Source organism: Fusarium sambucinum, chromosome IV, assembly GCF_050947815.1.
Source record: "Fusarium sambucinum isolate potato_lamoka chromosome IV, whole genome shotgun sequence".
Lineage (NCBI taxonomy): Eukaryota > Fungi > Ascomycota > Sordariomycetes > Hypocreales > Nectriaceae > Fusarium > Fusarium sambucinum.
In genome coordinates this window covers 1,006,807-1,033,569 of record NC_139291.1, presented here as the reverse complement: position 1 = coordinate 1,033,569, position 26,763 = coordinate 1,006,807, and the positions used below count along the sequence as shown (strand labels likewise).

At 48.3% G+C, this 26,763-nt stretch overlaps 9 protein-coding genes across 9 annotated transcripts; 7 read left to right on the top strand and 2 right to left on the bottom strand.

Annotated features, from left to right (window-relative positions):
* Positions 1–311: 311 nt before the first annotated feature.
* FSST1_000371 (Alpha/Beta hydrolase protein) lies at positions 312–1,522 on the bottom strand (the record flags this gene model as incomplete). Its single annotated transcript, XM_083229826.1, has 2 exons — positions 312–1,196; positions 1,256–1,522. The coding sequence occupies 2 exons, from the start codon at positions 1,520–1,522 to the stop codon at positions 312–314; spliced, it is 1,152 nt and encodes a 383-aa protein (XP_083090553.1).
* Positions 1,523–2,687: 1,165 nt separating this feature from the next.
* FSST1_000370 (uncharacterized protein) lies at positions 2,688–3,806 on the top strand (the record flags this gene model as incomplete). The annotated part of the gene is made up of 1 exon (XM_083229815.1): positions 2,688–3,806. The coding sequence occupies one exon, from the start codon at positions 2,688–2,690 to the stop codon at positions 3,804–3,806; it is 1,119 nt and encodes a 372-aa protein (XP_083090552.1).
* Positions 3,807–4,835: 1,029 nt separating this feature from the next.
* Positions 4,836–5,636, top strand: FSST1_000369 (uncharacterized protein; the record flags this gene model as incomplete). Its single annotated transcript, XM_083229803.1, has 1 exon — positions 4,836–5,636. One exon carries the CDS (start codon positions 4,836–4,838, stop codon positions 5,634–5,636), a length of 801 nt encoding a protein of 266 aa, XP_083090551.1.
* A 654-nt stretch (positions 5,637–6,290) lies between these two features.
* FSST1_000368 (oxidoreductase) lies at positions 6,291–7,496 on the top strand (the record flags this gene model as incomplete). The annotated part of the gene is made up of 3 exons (XM_083229792.1): positions 6,291–6,490; positions 6,541–6,758; positions 6,808–7,496. The coding sequence occupies 3 exons, from the start codon at positions 6,291–6,293 to the stop codon at positions 7,494–7,496; spliced, it is 1,107 nt and encodes a 368-aa protein (XP_083090550.1).
* A 418-nt stretch (positions 7,497–7,914) lies between these two features.
* On the top strand, positions 7,915–9,662 carry FSST1_000367 (uncharacterized protein; the record flags this gene model as incomplete). Its single annotated transcript, XM_083229781.1, has 5 exons — positions 7,915–8,163; positions 8,288–8,893; positions 8,948–9,079; positions 9,153–9,337; positions 9,389–9,662. 5 exons carry the CDS (start codon positions 7,915–7,917, stop codon positions 9,660–9,662), a joined length of 1,446 nt encoding a protein of 481 aa, XP_083090549.1.
* A 992-nt stretch (positions 9,663–10,654) lies between these two features.
* Positions 10,655–14,446, top strand: FSST1_000366 (uncharacterized protein; the record flags this gene model as incomplete). Its single annotated transcript, XM_083229770.1, has 1 exon — positions 10,655–14,446. The coding sequence occupies one exon, from the start codon at positions 10,655–10,657 to the stop codon at positions 14,444–14,446; it is 3,792 nt and encodes a 1,263-aa protein (XP_083090548.1).
* A 911-nt stretch (positions 14,447–15,357) lies between these two features.
* Positions 15,358–17,063, top strand: FSST1_000365 (FAD-dependent oxidoreductase; the record flags this gene model as incomplete). The annotated part of the gene is made up of 3 exons (XM_083229759.1): positions 15,358–16,232; positions 16,280–16,343; positions 16,392–17,063. 3 exons carry the CDS (start codon positions 15,358–15,360, stop codon positions 17,061–17,063), a joined length of 1,611 nt encoding a protein of 536 aa, XP_083090547.1.
* Positions 17,064–17,710: 647 nt separating this feature from the next.
* Positions 17,711–18,945, bottom strand: FSST1_000364 (O-methyltransferase-domain-containing protein; the record flags this gene model as incomplete). Its single annotated transcript, XM_083229748.1, has 2 exons — positions 17,711–18,271; positions 18,328–18,945. The coding sequence occupies 2 exons, from the start codon at positions 18,943–18,945 to the stop codon at positions 17,711–17,713; spliced, it is 1,179 nt and encodes a 392-aa protein (XP_083090546.1).
* Positions 18,946–19,599: 654 nt separating this feature from the next.
* Positions 19,600–26,733, top strand: FSST1_000363 (beta-ketoacyl synthase; the record flags this gene model as incomplete). The annotated part of the gene is made up of 6 exons (XM_083229737.1): positions 19,600–19,886; positions 19,939–20,212; positions 20,267–21,732; positions 21,787–23,947; positions 23,996–24,547; positions 24,598–26,733. The coding sequence occupies 6 exons, from the start codon at positions 19,600–19,602 to the stop codon at positions 26,731–26,733; spliced, it is 6,876 nt and encodes a 2,291-aa protein (XP_083090545.1).
* Positions 26,734–26,763: the final 30 nt, after the last annotated feature.

Sequence of the window (26,763 nt, the reverse complement as noted above, 5' to 3'; positions counted from 1 at the left end):
AGATGCGTGCAGTCTGTTGCACGTGGTTTTCGTTTGTGAATCAAGGCTCATTGAAATTTCGTGGAGCAGGTGTTGTCAGGTGTTGGCAGCTGCCTAACAGAACCCCCTGTTAGCAACCCAGGTAACGCGGTAGCAGAAGTTCGAAACTAAGCTGTAGGGAGATTAGAGAATCAATAGCCCAGGATAAAATCCAAGATGGTATGAATGGCTAAATCATTTCGTCCCTCACATATCTAAGTAAAACTGCGTTGGATGTAGCCACGGGCGGCCGTTGTCAAACATCATGTTGATTTTGTATTAACAGGGTTTTATTAAATTTTATTAATCCATGTATGGACAACGGCTTGTATCTCATCACTATTCTTCTCCATAAAAAGCATATGTCCATTCCCGTGAATACCAATGGTCCCAAGTTCAACATGTTCAAGTTTCTTACACCCAGCCTGACGATAATATGCAGCTGTGCAGTACTCATACGGCTGATGATATGATGCGGCTCCATTCACCATGAGAATTGGTATATCTTCAAGGTTAATCAGCTTTCGTGGCTTTGGTTCGTCAGATTGGAGAGTACACTCTGTTGAAAGATTGTCTCGAGGAGGATGGACCTTTCGGACAAGTTCGATTTTAGGATCTGTGACTGGAGGGTCGTATGTGATTGGAGCATCCCATAGCCCCCATGGACGAGGGTTGTCTCCTCCAAAGTGAAATATTTCATCTTTGAACGGAGGTCCTGCAGCTTCTAAAAGAACAATAGCTTTGGTAAGATTGGGCCGTTTGTCGGCGATAAGCGTTGGCATAAAACTACCCTCACTATGTCCAAGGATGATAGCTGGTTTTCCAATCTTGTCCAACAGAGTTGCTCCCGCTGCCTGCATAGCTGTTTGTTGAGTCACAGAATTATCGACAAACTGCACATTAGACGCATAAAAGGCATCAAATATTGGATCACCCTTCACTCCAGAGCCAGGCCATTGAGTATGATTGACAGCTTGAGGCCATAGCATATGGTCTTTGGAGTTGGTAAAGGCTGCCTCAATGGCTTCTGCAGAGAGAATGATTGGCTCCTCGCCACCAGGGGTAGGTAGCCAGGACGACCTACCCCGAAAGGTTTGATCAACGACGTAGAGCTCATAGCCTTGACTAAGGAACAAAGATGCCCAACCACGACCACCATCCGGCTTATTCAGAAAATTCTAGGTCTGCACATCAGCATGGGGTCAATTACAAAACGGCTTCCGAGGTATCAACTTACAGTCCCTGTCTGTGCCACGCCATGAATCATGACAATTGGGGTCTCCTGGGACGGACCCTTTGCTGGGGTCAACTTCTCGACATACATTTGGCCCCGAAAAACATGTCCGCCTTCGCCGTCGTCGACGTACTGTCCGCCAGTGTAGAAGAAGGATCGGATAGCGGGAACTTCGGAATTGACATCGTGTGCTACGAGAGCACGGGTCACGACATCGGAGTATTTTCCGATTGTCGCTGCAATGGCCGCGGCAAGAATACCAAGATTCATGGTGATAGAAAAGCGGGATGAGCGGGTAGATGTTGGAGGTGAAATGATTGCTGACCAGTTGCCAAAGGGAACGATTGACGTCGGTCTCCGCACAGGCGTTGTCTCACCAGCGCGGTCTTTGGAAAGATCGACGAGGCTGACAGGCTGAGCCTCGGACAAAACGAGAGTCCGGTAAGAGACATTCTGACGACAATTTTCGACTGTGGTTGCACGAAATGCATACAATATCTTTTAATGATGGCTCCACGGTTTAGCGCAATTGCATCATCGCTGTGTTATCTATTTGCATCATACTCTGCATTGTGTACCCTCAGGTACCAACTTTGACGCCGTACAATGAAATGCAAGATCTGGAAAAGGGAATCATTTTTTCGCAATCAATCTTCATCAAGCTTTTGGTGCAAATCAAGAAATTAACTACCTGAGCTTCTGCTTTTAGTGTACTCAACTTAGAATAGCAGTAAGTAAGACCAGTGCAACATAATCTTGGTCGTATTTTAGAGTGTCAGATCATATTATATAAATAGTTTAAAGTGTGAATACTACGTTTCCGTTATGTCGCGTTTCCTCCGATTGGGCACCCTTGCCACTGAGATTCTAGGACATCTACCTTGATTTAAATCCTAGTATCGTCGATGATTCGGACCCCGATATCCTAAATAGATGGAAACCTTTCACCTAGAGTAGCTTCGTGCATGAGCCGTCTTGACTCTCTTTGTTGCTGGTCAGTCTACTCTTATCTATTGATTCATTCATATTAGATGGCCACTGTCTCGGCCGATAGGAAATAGGCCGCAGGTCTTTGAGGGCGCCAGATCGATGAAAGATGGTTGGAAGAAATGTGAAACAATAATATTATTGGTTATATGATTCAGAGAAAGCCCCCTCAAGAGATCTAATTGATACTAATGGTTGGTGCCTGAAGGTACAGTGTTCATATACTCATCATTATAGGCAGGAGCCATCAGCCCGCCCGTCTTATCGTCCTACCTCGACGGCAGGACGGCTTGAACTAAATGATGAATGGCGCCTTCCCACCTGAAGAGCCGCTCCTACTTGCCCCTCCGCGGCAAGACGGCCTTGGTTATTATATGACCATGAACTCCGTAATTCTACCATCGTAGCATCTCAAAACACCAACTTTGATAAAACACAATTCAGAAAAATGTCTGACGGCTATCGAATGTTTAGCGAATTGCACACACCCTCCACCGTTCGATCCGCGAAACCTGTCCGTCTGAGGCTTGCTTGCGACGCTTGTACGACTGCAAAAGTGCGGTGCAGTAGAACTCACCCTTGCGAGCGCTGTGAAGATAATGGCCAAGCGAGAGAGTGCTCTTACAGTGAATCGCGAAGACATGGCAAGCGGGCAAGACATCGTAAGATTACTGAAACGCAAACGCAAAGATCTTCGTCATCGAGCAACACAACCGCGTCTCCTTCTACTCTCACCACTTTCGGCAACGGGTTTGAGGATATCTACATCTCCGATCTATCTTGGGATTACAGAGCCTCGGGATACTCAGCATGGGGCGATTGCGCGGCTTTGGATAGTTGGAAACCGCCCATTGATGTCCCTGTCGACTTTGACGGATTCAATACTATATCTTGGGTGGATCCATGGACGTCTTTAGGCTTTGGGTTGGATGCCAGTCCATCAGGGTCGAGTGGCATATTATCTCCAGACCCCTTGCTGTCGATCGAACCAGCAGATCCAACTACAGCCACCAAGATGCAGGCTTTCAAGCAGCCACATGAATGTGAAGAGGCGGCTTTACGTCTACTACAATCACTACATTGCAACGATCAAACCACCGAGTTTTGTAAACAAGCACACGGAAATCAATCACCACAACCGGTGCCAAGCATTGATACAGTCCTGTCTGTCAACAAAGCTGCCCTGACAAACATCATCCCTCTTTTCAAGTGTGCTTGTGCGCGGAACCCCCATATCACAATACTGCACAGTGCAATACTATCAAAGGTCATCTTTTGGTACAAAGTTGCAGTTACAGCTCGATATCATACAGAAGGCGTTGCTATCAGACCAATCAAGATTCAACTAGGGATGTTGGAGCTTGACGATGAAGATCAAGCAACACTGCAGAAGACTGTGTTACTGAGAGAATTGCGCAAAGCAGAAACAGTCATGGAGACTTTTGAATCCTCTTATAACACGAAAGGCGAAATGACAGGTTGGAATGTCTCTGCCGCGAGGAGTATGACGGAAGAGTTGCAGGATATTATTCGGAAGATCAAAAATGGACACGAGGACTTTACGTAGAGTAACCGTTCCTGGGCAGGCAAGAATTGCACGAAATCCATTGGATCTGCGTCACATCTTCGGGGCACGATACTGACTTCAATTTCAATATTTTCGGAGTACTGAGGAACAAGTGACTTCAGGATCAGATTTATTTGATCGATAAAATCTCCTTGAGCGAACCAAGCATTGGAAGTCATGTGACACAGTGGACATTCTACCATGATCCATCTAAGAGAGTAGGCTCTCTCTATCTTGATCATCGACCCAGTTCATTACGATGCAGCTATCAGTTGTCTCAGTGATGGAATTCGGAAGCCGAAAGAATGCCTATAGGAATGCGGGATACCTTGCAACTCATGGAAGGCCGACATCGTTATCGCGAACCCATGTGAGCATTGGGTGATGAAGCAGATACCCGTCAATATTCCTTGATTTGACCCGAGCTGCATGAAGAGGAAAGGAGTCTTTCATAGGTGCAGAAATGAAAGAACGGACCATGTTTCACATACCGCGGCTTCGTTGACGTGTCTGTCGATATTTATAGGATATGTCGCCCAGGCAGGTCGCGATCGCACAATTACTTCATCTTTGGACATGCAAACTAGAATAAATCAGGACGGACATACCAGGACTTAAAAGCATGGAACCTGGTGGATTCATGTCTAGCTCGGTCTCGCTTTTTCGCACAGTCGCGAGGTGAAGTTGACAGTTGCGGGGCATCGGACAGGTACGACAAAGTCCAGTTACACAAACACAACCAACAAGCTTCTACGGTCAAGAATCGTTCCGGACTCCGAGACATTGAATTGATCTGATAGGTAGATGTCTACCAGTCACATTCTGTGAGGGGATATCTTGGCAAGGCGTGCTAAGGAATTCCAAAACAAGCAAACATGTTTTAGTATAAGCCATGTTTGCTCCATGCATGCCACCCAACGCATAAAAGGCGTACCTCACTTCTTCTCTACCCAACCTCTTTTCTTGTGCCAATAACAACATCTTCCCCTAATTTCTCTTCGGAAACATTCGAAACCTCACATCGTCAAAATGGCATCAACACTCGGGAAATACGCCTCCAAGCTCGCAGGCTCTCGCGTCCTTGTCATCGGAGGTTCTTCAGGTATCGGCTTCGGTGTCGCTGAAGCAGCCATCCAAAACGGCGCTTCAAACATCTTCATCGCCTCCTCCTCCAAGGACAAGATCGCCACCGCCCTGGAGCGTCTCAGGGAAAAGAACCAGTCCACCGAATACAAACTACACGGCGTGACTTGCAACCTCGGCTCCCCCGAGACACTCAACAAGGAAGTCGAAAACCTCTTTACCCAAGTATCCAAGGATGGAAAGTTGGACCATGTCGTCTACACAGCTGGAGATAAGCTCGCTGTCGGAAAGCTCGAAGACTTTTCGCTCAAGGACATTCAACAGGCCGGGACTGTACGATTCTTTGCTCCCCTTGTTGTTGCACAGCAGCTCCGAAAGCACCTGAACGAATCCGAAACTTCTTCCTTCACTGTCGCCACTGGTGGTGCAGTCGAACATGCGTCCAAGGACTGGACTGTCATGTATTCTTACCTCTCCGGTCTACGAGGCATGGTTCGCGGTTTGGCTGTTGATCTTGCTCCTATTCGAGTCAACGCTGTTGCCCAGGGTCCGATCGAGACAGAGCTTTGGGATAATGTCAAGCAGGCTGGATACTGGGATGCCGTGACTGGCCGTCTCAAGGCTAGAATGACTACAGGAGCTATTGGACAGGTTGAGGATGTGGCCGAGGCTTATGTCTACTTGATGAAGAACAAGAATACTTCTGGAAGTATTGTTGAGACTACTGGAGGAACGCTCATGTCCTAGATTGGAGTGTCTGTGTCTAACTTTCAGTGTAATTAGAACTATGAAGTACAGGATGAAAACAAAGCTCATGGCTCTTTATGACATCATGATATTTGATTATTTGCCTATGTCCCTTCAACGATATTTGTGCCGAATAACGAGATATCTCTGCATCAGAGTACCAGAAATGTTGGCTGCTGGAGACGTAACAGACGAATTTATTCAGTCATTTTATGCTATCTTGGTACTGCTAATATTCAACTTATTTTTGTACCCTACAACTTGGAGACCAACCTTTCTTTCTGCTACGTACATCACCTTGGAGCTCGCGACATTGGTGTCAAGCTTTGTGCTACTGTCCAAACAACAAGTGTATTTTCACACGAGAATCCTGCAAGTGTCGTGTAACTCAATCCATTACATTGACTGGTTAATGCGATTTTCTGTTTTCGCGCCTCGGACTTTCATGCAAATTTCGGCGACACAAACCCATTTCGGCCTCTCGCTATCAACCTCGCGTTTCGGACTTAGCACATCCCAACTCCGCTTTCTGAAGGACAATGCAAGGGTAAGAGATTGGTCATATTTGGTTGCACAAATGTGATGGAGGATATCAAACGATTTATCCAGTCCTCTACCTGGTTGTCATTATTTACAATCAATTTGGCCAACAACATGCTATCTCGCCTACCTAACAGAGCATCTCTACGTCGCCTACAAACACTCTCATACCAAATCAGGAGTATCAATACAATGAAAGAAGCAATTGTATCCAGCGGCCCGAAGGTGAAGATAATCGACAGCCCGGTTCCCAAAGCTGGACCTGGACAGGTTGTGACCAAGATTGCTTTCGCTGCAAGCAACCCCAAAGATTGGTGAGCATCATATACTTATTTGATATTTCAAGATTACTGACCGTCTCTAGGAAGCGACCTTTGTACTGGGGTGCTAAAGGTACCGGGAACCAGGGCGATGAACATGCTGGCGTCGTTCATGAGGTTGGTGAAAGAGTGTATGAGTTCAAACCCGGCGATCGCGTTGCGGCGATGCATAAGATGAAGACGCCTGGTGGTAGTTATGCTGAGTACGGTGTGAGTCCTGCTTATACTACGTTCAAGTTACCAGACAACACTTCATTTCAAGGTCAGTAATCACTATTTTACGTTCTGGCTATGGCTGACGGTGATCACAGAGGGCGCTGTGATACCATTAACGGCACTAACTGCTGCTTGTGCGTTATATGCACGTCTCAAACTTCCGGAGCCATGGCTTCCAGTCCCAGACTCTGAAAGAATCCCCTTGGTTATCTGGGGCGCATCTTCAGCTGTTGGATCATATGCAATCCAACTTGCTAAACGGTCCAATATTCATCCTCTCATTTGCATAGCTGGTCGCGCCCAAGAACATGTCGAGAGTCTGATTGATAGAAGCAAAGGCGACACAGTTATCGACTACAGAAAAGGTCGCAGCACGGTCATTCAAGAGATGAAAGACTGCCTCGGAGAAAGAAAGCTAGAATACGCATTCGACGCTGTATCAGAGGGAGGTTCCTACCAAACAATCTGCGAAGTTCTTGATGAGACTACTGGTAAGATCACTCTTATTATTCCAGCGCAAAGTTACTCGGATATTCCAAAGACGATTACCAAGTCTGTTACTACTGTCGCGAGTATTCATGAGGATCTGAAAGACTTTGGGTATGTGTATACGAGATATTTCAGCAAAGGGCTTGAGGATGGTTGGCTGAAGGCACATCCACAGGAGGTGATTCCGGGTGGATTGAAAGGTATCGAGGAAGGTTTGACAAAGTTGGAGAATGGGACGGCGAGTGCTGTTAAGTATGTGTATAAGATTGCGGATACACCTGGCGTCGATTCTTGATCGGTATGGCCTGTACGATAATGTTAGTATTATTTTGATTCATGTTTCCTGTTCTTTGTTGTCAAGACAATGGTGTTAGTGTTTTGCCACCCGTAACTTTTTCGTATCCTCCTCTTGTGGGTAGAAATGTTGACTTCGTGAGTCTTGGGCTACAATATTAAACAGCCTAAGAACTCGATCTTATCAGCACAGGCTGATCTACTAATTTCGTCGCTTAGGCTTTTGGAGACCCTCTTTTCTGTCCAATACTCTCCGCTATCGGTTCCTCCAACCCGGATTAACCTAATCCGGCGGGGTCATTTTTGCAGTCCAAACTCACCTGAAAATTCTTCGCGGGGTAAAAAAGTGCCCCGCGAACGTATGATAATAACCTCTTACATCACATCCCAATTAAAGTGATATCATCAAAAAATCAAAAATGTCTGCTTACGATACCTACCAGACTTCCCTCACGGGTCGATACTGCAGCCAAGAGCTGTCTCACCTCTTCAGTCAGCGATCTCGTCACTCAACATGGCGCAAGCTCTGGCTTTACCTCGCTGAGAGTGAGAAGGAGCTGGGTATCCCCACTATCACCGATGAGGCTCTCGAGCAGATGCGGGCCAACCTCATTGTCACTGACGAGGACTTTGAGACTGCCCGTGTTGAGGAGAAGATTCGTCGACATGTAAGCAATTATTACTGGACACTCAAAAGTGTAATTGGTGGCTGACTTTTGTAATTGTAGGATGTCATGGCTGTAAGACTTGTAAACAAATAATGGCATCATGCCATATGCTAATGAAAAATAGCACGTCCACGCCTTTGGACAAGTCGCTCCCGCTGCCGCTGGTATCATCCATTATGGCGCAACAAGCTGTTACGTCACCGACAACACAGAGCTCATCCTCATGAGAGACGCCCTCGACATTCTCATCCCCAAGCTGGCCAAGGTACTCTCCAACCTTCAGTCTTTCGCCCTCGAGTGGAAGAACGAGCCCACTCTCTCCTTCACACATCTTCAGCCCGCTCAGATCAGCACAGTCGGTAAGCGAGCTGCCGCCTGGGCCCAAGATCTCCTGATGGACCTTCAGGAGTTCGAGCGCGTCCGATCTGAGCTCAAATTCCGTGGTGCTCAGGGTACCACCGGTACTCAAGCCAGTTTCCTCGAGATTTTCGCTGGTGATCATGACAAGTGCGACAAGATCAACGAGCTTCTCTGTAAAAAGGCTGGTTTCGAGGAGTGCTATGATATCTCTACCCAGACATACACCCGAAAGGTCGACTGTCTTGTTGCCAACGCCGTTACTGGCCTCGGTACCAGTGCTACCAAGATTGCTTCCGATCTGCGACATCTTGCCACCATGAAGGAAGTTGGTGAGCCCAGAGAGAAGGGTCAAATTGGTAGCAGTGCCATGGTGAGTAAAATGCAAGTGTTATTGAAATTTGACGGCGTACTGATGTGATTTTAGGCCTACAAGCAGAACCCCATGCGATCTGAGCGTATTGCCAGTCTTGCCCGTGTCCTTCAAGGAAAGGCTGCCAACTTCCAGAGCACTCACTCTACTCAGTGGATGGAGCGATCTCTGGATGATTCCGCTTGCGTAAGTCCCCTGAATCATCTATCATTTGAAAAGCACACTATGCCTGTTCTTGATCTCATCTAACCGATACCAGCGACGCATGGATATCCCCGAGATGTTCCTCCTCGCCGATGCCATCACCATCACTCTCCAGAACGTCACCGAGGGTCTCGTCGTCTTCCCCCTCAAGATCCACTCCAACATCATGGCTGAGCTGCCATTCATGATCACAGAGAATGTCATCATGCGTTTAGTAGCCATGGGTGTCTCCCGCCAAGAGTAAGCAAACAACACCACTATCATCAGAAAAATCTCTAACAAAATCAACAGGGCTCACGAGCAAATCCGTGTCCTCTCCTTCGAGGCCTCTCACCAGGTCCAAAGTCTCGGCAAGCCCAACGACATGGTCGAGCGAATCAAGAACACCGAGTTCTTCAAGCCCATCTGGGCTGACCTTGATGACATGATGAAGCCCGAGCTTTACATCGGTCGCAGTGCTCAGCTTGTTGACAAGTTCTGTGGTCCCGGAGGTAAGCTTGAGAAGAAGCTTCAGCCTTACCAGGAGGTCATCCAGAAGGCCAAGGCTGCTGAGTTGAATGTTTAAAAAAAAGGTGAAAAATATGTGAATGGCGATTTAGATCCAGTAGATTGTTTTTAAAGTTGGGATAAAATGTAAAACTATTTTCAGGCAGCTTTTCGTTTGTGATATCATGTACCATCTGCAGGTTCCCATATCAATGTGGATCAACGGCTTGTCACCGCATGAACCTCACATCACAATTGATCCACGTTGGTTTCCAAGCAAGGAAGGTCTTATTGACAATTCGTTTGTGGTCATGAAGGAAAACAATTACCAATCACGGTCTTTATCATAATTTGAAAACAACCTCATCAATAATCCACGGTCTTCACGTCTCGCCAACACTGTTACCCTGTAGCTCTATTATCCCTGTAAGTAAACGTCCAAGCTTTTTAGGCTTGCTCTACAAGACGTTCCCTCTTCAACAAGCACAGGTAAAAATGACGGAACAATTCTTGAGGCTCATGCCTTTTCTTTCAGCGGTGGGCTTTCACCGTTCATGTCATGTTCCCAGATTCCAGGATATTTTTCATGGCCCCAATTCCTTGGCCTTATCACAGGCCTTTACCGCCAGTAGTCGACGAATCGGAAACCACGCCACATACAACTGTACCTATTGTTGATTTACACGTCACTGTTGTACTGGGCCCCAAAGACCAGGATGGTCCAACCATCGCTTTTTTGCGAGTAATTGCCCCGCCTTTACTAGCGGAGTTGACGAGTTGATACGGTACTGTTGAATCTGTATGTGGAGATTTATATGTGTTGTGCTTGTGTGCTGTCTTCAAGAGTCACATATTCCCCTTTGTTGGGTTGATGCCTTTTGTTATTTCTCAAAAAGCCTCCCGCAGTCAAACGAATCTATCCAATCCCTTTTCGAGGTTTGCTTTGTTTCATAGGTGGAAAACAGAAACACCAGACAGCAAACCAATTATTTCCTCTTTGTATTGGTTGTGGCATCCAAATCATTCATCCATAATATTACCTTTACGTCCCACAGGCCATCAATCGACAACATGGTCGTCTCTGGTGACGGAATCATTCTTCCTGCCCTCGGCCAGGATGTGCAACTGGGCATGTTGTACAATGTCCGCACCTCAGAACTGTTCGCGGGCATATCTCTATGGGATAATGCTGTTGTCAATAATGAGCAGACCAAGGATGAGAGCAAGGTCCAAAATGCCGAGTTTTACTATTCTACATCTATCGAAGATTCCCGCAAGAAGTCGGCTCTTGATGTCGAGGGATCTCTCGCATTGGATCTGAAAATAATTCAAGCAACCGGCTCCGCCAAGTATCTGAGCGATACCAAATCTTCCACACATGAGGCACGCCTTGATGCATCATGCACCGTTACTCGGTGGACTCGCCGAATCCCACAAGAAACCCTCTCTTCTATGAAGTACCACCGCACCCTCGACAACCCTCGTTTTACACACTTTGTTGCTGAAGTGGTCGAGGGTGGAAGTGCAACTATCAGTTTGGTTCGCTCTGCTTCCTCGGAAGAGGAAGCAAAAGAAATTGCTGGAGACTTGAAAGCAACACTCGTCGGTGTCCCAATTAATGGCTCAGCCAAGCTGGAATACAAAGATGTGAGCGACGCCAACCGCGAGAACGTCAAGATCTCATACAGTGGCGCCATTGCCGAGAACGTGTCCACGTGGGAGGACGCTCGTCGTATTGCAACTGAGATGCCGACCAAGCTAGCTAGGCAAACCAATACGCTTTTTTATAAGCTTCTTCCAGTCGACCTCCTTGATAGCAATGCCAACCGTCTGATTCGCAGCCTTGACGCTGGTATCGTCAACAGAACAGCTGTAGTTCTCAAGACAGGAACTACGGCTAGGCTGAGACTGGAAGAGTTGTTACAGCACGAGGTGCTCCGCCATTGGTTCCCCAAGATCAAAGGCCAAATCCGCGGTCTACGGGAAGCATTTCTGGAAGGCGAGTCGGACTTCATTGAAGCAGCACGTCGTCTTCTACCAGAACTACGAGACGGTACTACCGACTACAGTAGTAAGATCTCGGAGCTCCGAAAAGCTGTCTCTCTATTTGAACAACGTGTTCGAATCGCAGATCAGTTTGCAGATCTGAAACAGAAGGAACTAGAAGTTCTTCAGTCAACAGTTGCCTCCATGTTGGGTCAAGGCTTCCAAAATCATCTAGGCGGATTGAAAGCAGAGTCCCTCACAACTGTTTCCGCGCCGAGAGTACTACTATCATTTGGTGGAACCCAGATCAATCGCAGTCGCCACCACTTGGAGAAAAAGATGCAATCAACCGAGCTATCCGACAGTGAGGATGACAGCAGTGACGAAGAGGAAAAAGAAAAATGCGAAGAAGAGTGGTTCGAGAGTTCACGGACTGTCAACAGCGTCAGAGCAGCCTGTGCAGAACTAGTGAGCTTGCGCCCGAGTGCGCCAGAGGAAGTCATATTCGGTGTAGCGAGCGTTGACAAAGCCTATCGTCCAAATGAAGAAAAGCTCGTGTCCACTAGGATTGGCGATATTATACTTGGCTACAATGATCAATTTACGATCGTCACCGGCATGCTCCCCAAAGCGCCAGCGGCGCCCACGTTGGTGATCAAAGAACAGGGCATAGCTTTGTCTTGGGAAAAGGAGGAAAGCGATGAACTTGAACCTGCTATTCCAACAAATTGCTACATTGTCCGCTACCGTCCTGTCCCTAACACCGAGAAAGATGGTGTCCTTCCTCGCGTAACAGCGAACGAGGAGTTCACCGAACTGGAACTCGACCCCTCCGAGAGTTCTATTATTCCGAAAAAGAATGGGACAGGTGATTCGTTATTTGATGACTGCGACTATGAAGTCATGCTCAGCGTTAAGACGATAATAGGGCTGTCTGGCTGGAGTATCCCTGCTGTTGTACGGACTCCTCGCTGGCCCTCTGTCGCCTCTAGGATGATAGACTTCCATGAAAGGAACCATCAAACATTGTCCAACCCCAACCGAAAGGGCACAAAGCCATGGGATATGGATAAGGAGGCTGGCAATAGGACACTCTTCTTAGGACACACAACTATCGTCGATCGTAATTGCAGCGATCCCCGGTTCCCAGACACTGTCGCAGTGCGCATCGTTGACGTTGCAGCCGAATTCGAGGCTAGCATCCCCGCTGCAGATATCGCTGACAAGAACAACACTATTGTCACTGTCTTTACAGGTCCTAGTGGCCACGGGAAGAGTACTCAGATCAATGCCTTCGTTTCATACTTACTTGGCGGTGATTTTGAGGACTTCGCACGCATCATGATGATAGATGACCGCAGTACAAGTCAGAATTCGTCACAGTTTGTAACCTGCTATCGCATCAGACCATTCTCTCCGCTATTCCGAGGTAAAACAATGCTTATTGTGGATGCGCCTGGCTTTGGAGATTCGAGAGGCTATCAACGGGACAACTTCGTCACGGCCGCCATGTCGGACTTCTTTAGCACGGTTAGCCATGTGAACGCCATCTTCTTCACATGCCGTGCAATGGAGTCTCGAACTACATTCTTAACACCTGTCTCTACATACGTATCGCAACTCTTCGCCAAAGATGTCGAGGACTGTCTTCGAACTATTTATACTTTCGGCGATTCTGGCAAGCCAGGTGCACACGACACACTTCAAAAGCTCGGCTGGCCTGTGCAGAACGGAGAGATCTCGGTCAACAACTCTGCATTCACTGCCACGCTAGATGTCACCGACATCGATCATCTCCGGGATATGTGGCTGTGGTCCACAAGAGGCCAGTTCCAGGTCATGGCCATGCTTCTCAAAACCACACCCGTGCCTACCGATTCCAGCGCCGAAGTGATACGAGACCGCATTGATCTTGAACAAAAGTGCACCCTTACCGAACAAAAGATCTTCAAGACGGCAACTGAAGCATGGAACCTAATCGAGAACTTGGATACCCTCGCTGATGCAACTGGAAAAGCCCCAGATGCCGAAATCTCCATCACCGAAGATCGGGTAGTGACACAGGACCTGCCTGAAGGTAAAGGATCAACACGATGCCTTACTTGCAATATAACTTGCCACGAGATCTGTCCGTATAGCAATGACGAGGACAAAAAGTATTGCGACACTATCAAAGACGAGAAGTGCATTATTTGTCACTGCCACTGGTCGGAACATTGCAACATGAGGTACATGATCCGGACAAAAAGAGTCACTCGCACTATTATTCCCGAAGATGCGATCAAAACATGGAATGAAAGCACCAATGAGCTCGAGATATCACTTCTCAATGCCATTGATGCTTACCTCGAACTACAGCAAGAGCTCCGAGATGAACTTCTCGATCTAGCTCAGCTGACTGAGAAGCTCATGACGAAGGCATTGTTTCACGATCCATCGGCCTTCATCAACTACATGGACAGGTTGATTCATACTGCACGTGCATACAGCTTCCCTCCGGCGAAGCTTGTTCAATTAGTCACTGCCAAGAACACATTCTTGTTACTACAGAAGATAAAAGAGCAAGGGAGCGCGGCGGCGCTTGAACCAGAGGCGTTACTTGGTATACTTGGGAGCGTAAGGACGGAAATGCAGCGCAGAATGAAACTGGAGATGCACCAACGAGTGCGTGAGGAGAAAGTCACATGCAGTCTTTACGACACTCTTCTCGAGACACTTCCCACCTCTGTCAAAGACAAGGCCCCGACGTCTCTGCGAGAAGAGGGAGTGTCGACCAAAGGAGAGCTTTATTCCGCGAACCTGAAGTCGGTTGTGGTACTTGTTAAAGCCGTGCTTAAAGATGGCGGTGTCGTTGCAGCGCTTGCGGTCAAAGGGTAGATTGCAGTGAGGATGGAATTAATAATTAACTTGCTAGACAATGTTTCAGAATTGTTTTCTTTTAACTTAGATATAATTGAACTTGGTTTACCCGCATTTAGATCCATTTGTGTCACTATTATGAGGCTCTCGTTAAACTCTCCCAGAAAGGAGCCTCGGGGTATTAGAACAATTGACTAGTAGAAGCATAAGAGACGAAATTAGTAGGCCACTTTATGTTCCTTAGACTATAGTACATAGATTATTTGTTTTTATATTCTAAGACTTAAGAGACTCTTTTTTCTTTTACTCATTCAAGAACGATATCATCGCAAATTGGTCGTCCGGACAGGTAGCTTATGGCTCGGAGCCCGACCGCTATGCTAATAGTCCTGTGCTACCGTCGCGATATTGCGATACGATGCTAATAGAACTTGTATGTCTTTGTGATTGACGCTTCACTTCCAGAGAATGGCACACTGACTATGCTTCGGCCTCCGAATTGAGACACATGCTGTTTCGGGTATCTACTCAAGATCATCGAATCCACGATAACCACATCCAGATCGTGACCAGTCAATTGACTTAACCTTTGCTATAACATCATGCCAAGGAGGCTATGTCAGTGTGTGTAGCAAACATCTCGCGATAGTTGACTCATTGGGAGATAGTAGCGGGATCGCCAATTGAGCTGAACCCTTAGCGCCAACGACGTCGAAGATCCTCATGGGGATCATGTCGGGAATCATGTCGGGAATGGTGGTAGCACGAAGAAATTTGGAGTTTGTGGCGCTTGACAATAGGATGCCAAGTCCTGCAGGGCGTTGTTAGTGAGACTATCGTTGGCTTCAAATAAGGGAGCTACCACTGTCTGAGGAGAAGACGATGCTCATTAATTTCTGTTCCTTGATCGTTACTTTGAACAAGAGAAAATGAATACTGAAGATACGGAGAAACCTCATACCAACGGCGTGGGTGAAGTCCCGCCTACTGCCAACCAGCCCTTGAACGGAGACGACACAAATGGCATCTCCATCAATGGCGATTCCCAGCCAAAACGCACCAGAACACATGAAGAACGACTTGAAGACTCCATAACGAGAGGCATTGACCTTCAAGTCATGCGATACCCAGAGACCGGCATCACTGTTCTTATTGCTGGTGCCGGTCTAGGAGGCATAACCTGTGCTCTCGAATGCTGGCGTAAAGGCCACACAGTCCGTGTCCTGGACCGTAGCCCAACACCAGTCTGGACAGGCGACAATGTCCAAATCCAACCCAGCGCAATCCTCCTACTTCGGCACTGGCCTGAGATGGGCTATGAGATTGAGGAGTGCCAGTATGATGTTGCCATGTCATACTACAAGCAGACTGGAGAGAGGATCTGGGGTCCTGCACCACCCATGTTCAACGACACTGAGAATCTCAAGGGAAGACGTGGTTTCCCTTCTGTCAATGCGCATAGTCGTATCAAGCTGTACCGCGCGTTCCTCCGACAAGCGGAACGCGTGGGAATTCAGGTAGAATGGGGATGCAAGGTTGTAGAGTACTGGGAAGATCTCGGACAGGGCGCTGGAGGTGTCACTCTCGAGAATGGCGAGAAGCGCACTGCTGATATCGTTGTTGCGGCTGATGGCTTGCGTACCAAGTCCAACACCATCGTCCCTATGCCTGAGACATTGGCGACGAGTGGCAAGGCGATTTATCGGGCGGGATACCCGGTTGAGCATGCGCTGAAGGATCCCGTGGTCAAAGAGATGTGGAATTTTGACCCCAAGGGACAACCTATTTGGCAGTTCTGGCTCGGGTGAGTTAATTGATGCGCATTTGAGACAATGGACTGACAGTTGGTAGCAATGGATCGCATAACATGATTGCCCTCACCCATGACATCGCCTTCTGGAGCTTCATTCACTCGGTAAGTTCAATCACATACCATGGAACGCAACCCATCTGACTTGCAAAGCATGACGAATCAGCCAACGAATCCTGGGTTCCAGACGTTGACCCAGCAGAAGTCATAGCCGCCATGGAAAAGAACAACGCAGTGCACCCAGCTGTAGCAGCCTTTATCAAGACAGCTCCCAAAGGCTCTGTGGTAAACTGGCAACTCAAGTTCAGAGATCCCCACGAGCAATGGACATCCCCTGGAGGCCGCGTCGTCCAACTCGGTGACGCAGCGCACGCATTCCTCCCAACATCAGGCAACGGCGCGACGCAAGCAATTGAAGACGGCGTAACCCTCGCAACATGTCTTCAACTAGCCGGTAAATCGCAAGCCGCAAATGCGACAAAGGCGTATAACAAACTACGTTTCCAGCGCGTGTCATGCGGACAGAAGATGGGCTTTGTAAACCAACAACTCAAGCAGCATACTGATTGGGAGGCTATTGCTAAGAACCCAGCGCTGATCCGGTCGCGATATCCGAAGTGGATTTGGAGTCATGATCCTGAAGCGTATGCGTATGAGAAGTTTTGTGAGGCTTTGCATCATGTTTTCAGTGATGGAAAGATTCCGTTGCACAATACGAATTTTCCAAAGGGTCATCGGTATAGACATTGGACGATGAAGGAAGTGCAGGAACAGATCAAGGCTGGGGAGAAGTTGGAGGATCTGCAAGATGGGGATTGGGCTTAGAAGAGTTTTGAGCAGTGTTAGGAATTGATCTTAAAGATAGTTAGTGATTGTTTTCAGGCATTAGAGTCTTCATCTACTTAGTATGTCTTGATTTTGACCTCGAACTTGGCTTGAGTACGGCACTCGGCACTCTTGAGCCAAAGTGCTCTATGAATCACTGTAAATCTGTAAGTCGCTGCGAATCACTATCAATTACTGCCCGTGGATCACGCCTAAGCCTAAATCGCTACGAAGCCAGAATCTTCCTTCTTCTACGACTTTTTAATCCCCCTCCTTTTCCTCCTTCTACCTCTAACTACCACCCTCACCTATCACTCTAGACGTTCGTTTCTGGGCGACGCTACAACAATTGTATCGAGAAGGGCACAACCGCCGATGTTCTAGCATGCCACCAGTAGGAAATGTAAGTTGGCGCATTCCACGTCAATCCCAGGCCTTGAAAGCTGATGAATCTCTCCAGCCACCCTGAAAGAGGCTCAAGACCACGCTCCCATAAATGATACCAATATGTCTTTGATATGCATAGATAAGACTAACTCTTCTATCAGGATTGCACTTATCTCACTCCGGGAACTCGGCAGTGTCAGATTCAGCATGTCCAAAACTGTGTCTATTAATCGCGGCGTCCGAACCTAATCTGTCAGAATCTACGCATTGAAAGACTGCCACGACAGCTCATCTACAATTTCATCCTCCAACATGACCTCAATAACTGACAGCTCACTTCCAGCAGGCGTCTCAATCGCTCGAATCTTCAATCGCGTATCCGCCTTTGTAAGAAGAGCAGTCCACTCTTCCACCTCTCGCTCCTTCGCGTTGAAAGTCTGAATCATAGTCAGATCCTTCTGTCTGAGCGCCGCCTCAAACGTCTTGGAGCCTGAGCCCGGCTTGGGTAGAACCATGTCCATGATAAGCAGACGACTGGTTGGGCCCATGGCTTCGACTACGCCCTGCAGAATCCTGATAGCATCGGCGTCGGGCCAGTCGTGAAGGATGGTGCGAAGCAGGTAGACGTCAGCGTGCTTGATGGGCTGAGGTGTGAAAAAGTCATATTCCATCACGTCAATGCGGCTCTTGATCTCATCTGGCAAGTCCGACATGCGAGCGCGAGCGTTTTGGATGGGCTCTGGGAGGTCTTCAATGACGAAATTGAGACTGGGAAACGCTGTGGCTAGCATGATACATGTAGAGCCACTACTGCCACCAATCTGTATACAGTCAGTACACCATCACCACCTTTAACGCGAGAAAGAGGAATACTTACATCAACAACTGTAGCCTGTCCAATATTGTTCCAATCAAACGCCCCAAGTAAATGCTCAACATTGGAGCCGGTGTGAGACACGGCCCGACTCTTCATGTAAGCTTGAAAATGCTCATTCAGATCAGGACGAGTCTGTAGATACTGGAAAAAAGGCAGATCCATGTTGTAAACAATATTATACGCTGTCTCATTCGTCGCAGACGTACTGCCCCAGCGCTGAGTGGCGTCTTTCAGTGCAGCCATGATAGGAGTAGTCTCATTGAACATGTATACAAGCTGTGTCTTCATGTGAACGTCTGTAGCAAAATGACAAGACAAGTCATTGTGCGAAAGTCTTCCGTCCTTGGTTTCGCACAGAAACCCTGCAGTCATGGCCATGCGAGCAACCGATTGGAGAGTCGACAATGGGACTTTGGCTTGGACGGCGACTTGATCGTATGAGATTGCCTTGGGAGGGAGTGGAACGAAAGAAAGTACATCAAAGTGACAGATCCAGCGAATACAGTAATACTGCTGCTGCTGAACGACAAGTTCGGTTAGAAAACTGTGAGGATCATGCACCAGCTGTTTAAGCTGAGTAGCATATTCAATCACAGAATCTCTATTAGTCTTGTTCATTTTTGGTAAGGTTTATGTCGTATGCAGATAAGAACTAGGTTGTATCGTATTTGATGAAACGTAAAACGCGAGGACCGCGAGGTAATCAGGTTTTTTTAATAATACGACTCTGACAGCGACTCTCTTACACGGCATCCGAAGTCCTTGAGGGCGGGAGCTGAAAAGGTACAAGAAACAAGTTGCCGATCAAGTCCCCGATAGAGTCCCCGGTAGCCCTGTTATTGCACTTTCGGCTGCCGTCTGACAAGCTGTATGTAACATCAGCCCATGGGCCACAACCCGGTTTAGTGGGAGGTGCAGGATCTAACGTCCCTGATTTACATAATCCTGGCTGAAGATCTGCTCCTTATCGGTAGTCAGTGAGGCTCAACTCGGGAGACAATTTTCTGTCAAACAGGCAAGACATGACGACATTCAGACATGAAGTAGAGATTGATGATATCGGATTCCGAGGGGATATCAGTATCATTGAGTCAATTGATGACGGTGAGAATGGTAATGAGAAAAGAGAGATGATAACATTGTAATATGTTCAAACAGTAGATAAAAAGAGCACATCGTCGCTTCATTAACAACTGAACGAAATAGAAACAATAGACAAGAAGAACATAGACTTTCAACCACTATAGCTTCACAAGATTCAACACCTTTGTTATGGCTTCCCACCTTAAGCTGTATCTCTTTGGAGATCAAACCTTTGAGATCCAGCCTCACTTGAAAACTCTGTTTCAGAAGCGCGACAATCTCTTCCTCCAAGACTTTCTGAACAAGGCCTACCATGCTATCCGAGTTGAGCTTTTCAAGGTTCCTTATAGCATCCGGAGAGATCTTCCCCGATTTACCTGTCTTGAGGATCTTCTCCTTTGGGATCAGAGTGGTCAACGATGTATCGCTCTCGACATGGCCATGACTACTCTCTACCAACTTGCGACGTTCATCAGGTACATATTTCTCAGTATAAACAGGTTCGAGAGGTTGCTAACAATGGTACAGCCAAGCAGGGATTTCGTCATATGATGCACAGAGTACAACGGTCGTTGGTCTTTGTACAGGTGCCTTTGCAGCTGCAGCTATTAGTTGCAGTAGTTTCACAGCAGACCTCATCCCCATGGCTGTATACGCTATCATTGCCTCTTTCAGAACTGGCTTGCTCGTTACTGATACTGCCAGAAGGGTCAATCCTTCGCAGACCATGGATCAGAGCTGGGCACTCCTCGTTCCAGGACAGAAGGCTTCTACTGGTGTTGAACAGTATTGCAATGAGAACGTATGTATAAAGTAATTTCCAATTCTGAGAAATGTTGACTGACCGTTGCTTTAGGATCTTCCCTTGACAAGCAGACCGCACATAAGCGCATACGCTCCCAATGGCATCACCGTCAGTGGCCCACCAAAGCGCCTTGTTGAACTTGCACAATACTTGGCTGGCAAGAGTATCACCTCCAAAAGCATCCCGATCTATGGCGCTTATCATGCACCGCATCTATACTCTCAAGACAATGCGCGAGGAATTATCGCAAGTTTGATGCTCAACAAAGCCACGGCTCTTTCTGAACAGATCCCTCTTCTCTCAAGCACAGGTCTCAAGCCCGAGGAGCGCAGTTTTACTACACTCCTAGAAGACGCTGTCGCTCAGGTTTTGCTTCATCCTCTTCGCTGGACTTCCATCTTTGAAGATGTGCAAGCTTCCTTGGAAGATGCTTCTTCTGAGAAGTTCACTGTTGTGCCATTTGGTACCAACGCTGAGCACTTGATCTACACTGCTCTCAAGAAGACCTCTCTACGCTCTCTTGTCCCTGATACCACAGCACCAACTCAGAAGATCCCCCTCGATAGCATCCCTGAGTCGGGAACTGGTAAACCAAAGCTTGCTATTGTTGCCATGTCAGGTCGCTTCCCCGGGGCCAAGGACAACGAAGCATACTGGGATCTCCTCTACAAGGGTTTGGATGTTCACAAGCCAGTCCCGAACCTTCGATGGGATCAAAAGACTCATGTTGATGCAACTGGAAAAGTCAAGAATACTGGCGCTACCCCATTTGGCTGTTGGCTTGATGACCCTGGTCAATTCGATGCTCGCTTCTTCAACATCTCTCCTCGTGAGGCTCCTCAGGTTGATCCCGCTCAGAGACTGGCTCTCATGACAGCCTATGAAGCAATTGAACAGGCCGGTATAGTGCCAGACGCTACTCCATCTACTCGACCTGATCGCGTCGGTGTCTTCTACGGTGTTACCAGCAACGATTGGTTGGAAACGAACAGCGCGCAAAACATCGATACTTATTTTATCCCCGGCGGTAACAGAGCCTTCATTCCAGGCCGCATCAACTACTTCTTCAAGTTCAGCGGTCCCAGCTACGCCATCGACACAGCTTGTTCATCAAGTCTTGCAGGTATCCATCTCGCCTGCAATGCTCTCTGGCAGAACGACGTCGACACTGCCATTGCAGGTGGAACAAATGTTCTAACGAACCCTGATTTCCACGCTGGTCTTGATCGAGGCCATTTTCTGTCGCGCACGGGAAACTGCAAGACATTTGATGACGGCGCTGATGGTTACTGTCGAGGCGAGGGTGTCGCGACCATCATCATGAAGAGGCTTGATGATGCGCTTGCTGAAAACGATCCCATCCTTGGTGTTGTACTTGGCGCGTATACGAACCATTCTGCCGAGTCTGAGAGTATCACCAGACCCCACGTGGGAGCTCAGCGGGTTATCTTCAACAAGATCCTCAATGAGGCGGCTGTTGATCCTTATACAGTCAGCTATGTCGAGATGCATGGAACGTAAGTTTTCTTTCGCTCCCCTAGTATTCGACCTTTACTAATAAAATGATACAGAGGCACTCAAGCGGGCGACGCGACGGAAATGTCGTCTGTTCTAGAGACATTCGCACCACCAGTCTCGAACACCAAACTCACCCGCCCAAACAATCAGAAACTGTATATCGGTTCAGCGAAAGCCAACATTGGCCATGGAGAAGCAGCTTCTGGAGTATGCAGTGTCGTCAAGGTCCTCCAAATGATGAAGAAGAACACCATCGTTCCGCACTGCGGTATCAAGACAAAGATCAACCATCGTTTCCCAACAGACTTTGAAGATCGTAATGTCCGTATCGCATTTGAGCCCACGCCTTGGGGAAGAGTCAGTCTTGATATTCCCAGACGAGTCATGGTAAACAACTTCAGCGCTGCAGGTGGTAACTCTGCCCTGTTGATCCAGGATGCGCCACCCAAGAAGCAACTTGCTTCTGGAAAGGACACCAGGGTTCAATTTCCCATTGCTTTCACCGCCAAGAGTGGTATTTCTCTCCAAGGGAATTTGAGATCGATGCTCAAGTTTCTTGCTGAGAGTCCTGATGTCTCTCTTGCTGAGCTTTCGTACACGACTACTGCTCGCCGTATCCATCACCAACATCGGGTTTTGATCTCAGATTCTACCCCCAGTGAGATCTGTAAGAAGATTGAGACTGCTCTTGAGAGCAACGCTGGAGTCAATCGCCCCAAGAGTGCGCCAAAGGTTGTCTTCTCCTTCACAGGCCAAGGAGCCCAGTACCCAGGAATGGGAAAGCAACTCTTGGAAGAGAACGCTTTCGTGCGCAAGGAACTCCTCCAACTGGACCAGATTGCTCAAAATTTGGGTTTCCCCTCGATGCTGCCCTTCATTGAGTCTGAAGAACAAGATGTCGCCAAGTTTGCTCCGTCGCTTGTTCAACTAGCCAGTGTCTCTCTTCAGATCACGCTAAGCAAGCTCTGGGCTTCTTGGGGTATTGCTCCCAGCGCCGTTGTCGGACACAGTCTTGGTGAATATGCCGCTCTCAATGTCGCTGGTGTGCTTTCAGACACCGATACTCTCTTCCTGGTCGGTGGTAGGGCGCAGTTGCTTGAGACCAAGTGCACTCGCGGTACGCATGCTATGCTTGTGGTGAAGGGGTCTGAAGATGAAATCGCTGTTGCTTTGAAGGGTGAAGAGTATGAGACTGCTTGCATCAATTCGCCCATCGAGACGGTTCTTGCTGGACCCAACGATCAGGTAGCCAAGATCAAGGAGATTCTCACTGCAGCGAGCTTCAAGACTACTTTACTCAAGGTCCCCTACGCTTTCCACTCATCGCAACTTGAGCCGGTCGTTTCAGATATTGAGAAGCTAGCGAGCAGGGTTTCATTCTCGAAGCCCAGCATCCCCATTCTCTGTCCTCTTGACGGCACTGTAGTAGAGGATTACGACGTCTTCAGCGCTTCTTACCTTGCAAAGCACTCACGTCAACCTGTCAACATGCTTTCCGCTCTTGCAACAGCCTATCGTGACGGCACAATCAGCGATCGCCACATGATGCTCGAAGTTGGTCCTCATCCCGCTGTCACTGGTATGGTCAAGCCCACCCTCGGTCAGCAGATAACTTGTATTGCCTCACTTCAACGTGGCAGAGCGCCTTGGGAGATGATTGCCGCTGCACTCAAGACCTTATACGATGCCGGCTCTAGTATTAACTGGGCTGATTACCAGAGCAGCTTCCCTGGTTCTCACTCTGTTGTTGGGCTTCCAGCTTATAGCTGGGATCTCAAGGATTACTGGATCAAGTATGTTAACGACTGGTCACTCCGAAAGGGTGATCCTCCTCTGGTCATCAACAATGCGCCCAAGCTTGAGAGCACTACTATCCATCGTGTTGTTGAGGAAGATGGCGATTCTAGCAAGACGCACATTGTTGTCGAGGCTGATATTGCTCGCAAGGACTTGAGTCCACTCGTGCAGGGGCATGAAGTCGACGGCATTCCCCTTTGTACCCCATCTGTGTACGCAGATATTGGTTTGACTCTGGGCAAGTATCTTCTCGAGAAGTATCAGCCCCAGAACAAGGATAACATGGTTGTTGTCTCGGACATGACCGTGTCCAAAGCTTTGATCTTACGAGGTGATGGATCGAAGCAGCCTATCCAGGCTCATGCTGAAGCTGACTGGTCGTCTCAATCTGTGGCGATCAAGTTTATGTCATTTGATGTAAGGATCTCCCATTAATTCAATCCATCATTACTAACTACATCGCAGAACAAGGGCAATCTTCAAGAGCACTCTGCTTGTGTCGTCCGCTTTAAGGACAGAACCCACCAGGAAACTCTCCAGTCCCAAGCCCAGCAAACGAAACAAAAGATGCAAAGCCTTCGTGACCAAATCACAACCGGTGAAAGCGCTCGCTTCAACCGACCCATGGCCTACCGCATGATCCGTCCCCTTGCTCGTTTCCACGATGACTATCGCGCCATCGACGAAGTTGTGCTCAACAGTGAGACTCTCGAAGCATCCAGCAAGATCAGCTTCGGCACTGTCAAGCGCGATGGCGATTACCATACTCATCCTGCCGTCATCGATGCGCTCACTCAATCTTGCGGTTTTGCCATGAACTGTAATGACCATACCGATATTGACGTCGATGTCTATATGAATCATGGATGGGGATCTCTGGAGCTTTTTGAGCCTTTGGATTTCGACAAGAAGTATACCACTTATACGCAGATGCATGCTGGTGACGGCGGGCTTTGGTACGGTGATGTGACCATCTTTGATGAGGACAGGGTCGTTGCTTTCTTAGGACAGATCGCGGTAAGTACTAGGCATGAGTATGACCTAGCACAATGCTAACAGGCTTCTAGATCCAAGGCGTTCCCCGACGCGTTCTCAAGGTCATCCTCTCTATTGAGAGCGGTAAGAAGGGCCAACCTCAGCGACAGGTCCAGGATAAGCCCCAAACTACTTCCAAGCCATCCGTCGCACCATCATCCAAGCCGACGCAGAACAAGCCAGCAGCCAAGATGGAGCCTACCAAGTTCTCCACCGCCATTCGCATCATCTCAGAAGAAAGCGGTATCGAAATTGCCGACTTCACAGACGGAACCACATTTTCGGATGTAGGCATTGACTCCCTTCTCGGTCTTACAATATCGGCTCGCTTCCAAGAAGAACTTGACATCGACCTCGACTTCAACGCCCTCTTCTTCGAACATCCCACCGTCAAAGACCTACGCAACTTCCTTCAGGGTCCGGAAGAAGACGTCAGTGGAAGTTCTTCCTCTGCAGCCAGCGATTCTGGTCGAGAATCAGACACGACTGGAAGCGCCACTCCTGAACTTCGCGAGGAGTTTGCGAAGTCTATTGATGTCGAGTTTGAGCGCGCTCTTGAGATTATCTCTGAGGAAAGCGGTGTCGCACGTGCTGATTTAGACGACGATACCAATTTCGCTGACTGTGGTGTCGATTCGCTTTTGTCGCTGGTCATTGCAAGTCGCTTTCAGGATGCGTTTGACTTGGATGTTCGACATGAGCAATTGTTCATGGAGTGTCAGACAGTCGCTGATCTGAGGACCATGCTTGCCAAAGAGATGGGGGTGGTTGAAACGGCGCCTGCAATTGCTGTTAGCGAGCCTGTTGAGGTCCCTGCGCCTGTTGTTTCCGAAGCTGTTGCTGAAGACACTGCCGTTACTCACAGTGACGTCTCTGCTCTTGCTTCGCGAGAAAACGCCATCACTGATCTCGTCGACAAGTACTCAGCTGGCTTTTCTGCACCAACTTCAACTCCCTCTGCTTCTCCTGTCGGTAAGAATGGCAATGTCGTCCTCGTCACCGGAGCATCTGGTGGTCTTGGAAGTCATCTCGTCTACGCCCTTGCTCAACTTGAGGATGTGCGCACTGTCATCTGCCTGAATCGTACAAACAGAGAGGACCCCGAGACCCGTCAGTACAAGGCTATGAGAGACAAGGGCATCCGATTTCCAGAGAATCTCAAATCCAAGCTGCGAATCTTCCAGACAGACACTTCGAAGCCTAAGATGGGACTCCAAGATAGCGAGTACTCGTCCATGGTACGTGATGTGACGCACATCATCCACAATGCCTGGCCCATGAGCGCCAAGCGTCCTCTGTCGGGTTTCGAGTCTCAATTCCAGGCCTTCCGCAACCTTCTCGATCTCGGTCGCGAGTGCGCCTCTGGTCGTCCTGAGGACTTCAAGTTCAGCTTCCAGATGGTATCTTCCATCGGTGTGGTGGGACAGTGGGGTCTCGTAGCTGGTCAAACAGGCAAGATTGTCGTTCCCGAGGAGAGAGCAACTATTGATTCACTTCTTGGTAATGGTTATGCCGAAGCGAAATGGGGGTGTGAGAGGATGCTTGACGAGACTCTTCACAAGTACCCTAACCGATTCCGTCCTATGGTTGTTCGTCTTGGTCAAATCGCCGGGTCCAAGACAAGCGGCTATTGGAACCCAATGGAGCACTTTGGATTCCTCATCAAGTCATCGCAGACGTTGAACGCTCTCCCTGACGTGGAAGGAAACGTGAACTGGACGCCTGTCAACGACATCGCCGATGCACTCACTGACCTCGTCCTTTCTGACCAAGTACCTCATCCGATTTATCACATCGATAATCCCGTTGGTCAACAGTGGCGCGACGTCAATGACATCCTCTCCGACACTTTACGCATCCCCAACCGAGTCCCCTTCAAAGAATGGCTCGACCTTGTACGAAAGGCACCTCAACAGGATAACCCTGCCGCTTTGCTCGCAGATTTCCTTGAAGATACATATCTTCGCATGGCTTGTGGTGGTCTTGTACTCGATGTGAAGCACACTCTTGAGCATTCCAAGTCCCTTGCAGCCGTTGGACCTGTTTCGGAGACCGTGGTGAGGAAGTACATTCACATCTGGAAGGAGATTGGATTCTTGAAGACTACTGCGGAGGATAAGGCGGGCTTTGAGGCTGAAAGGATGAGACTCTGGGGACCTAGAGCATAGATATCGGGGGTTTGTTGTGGATAAATTGGC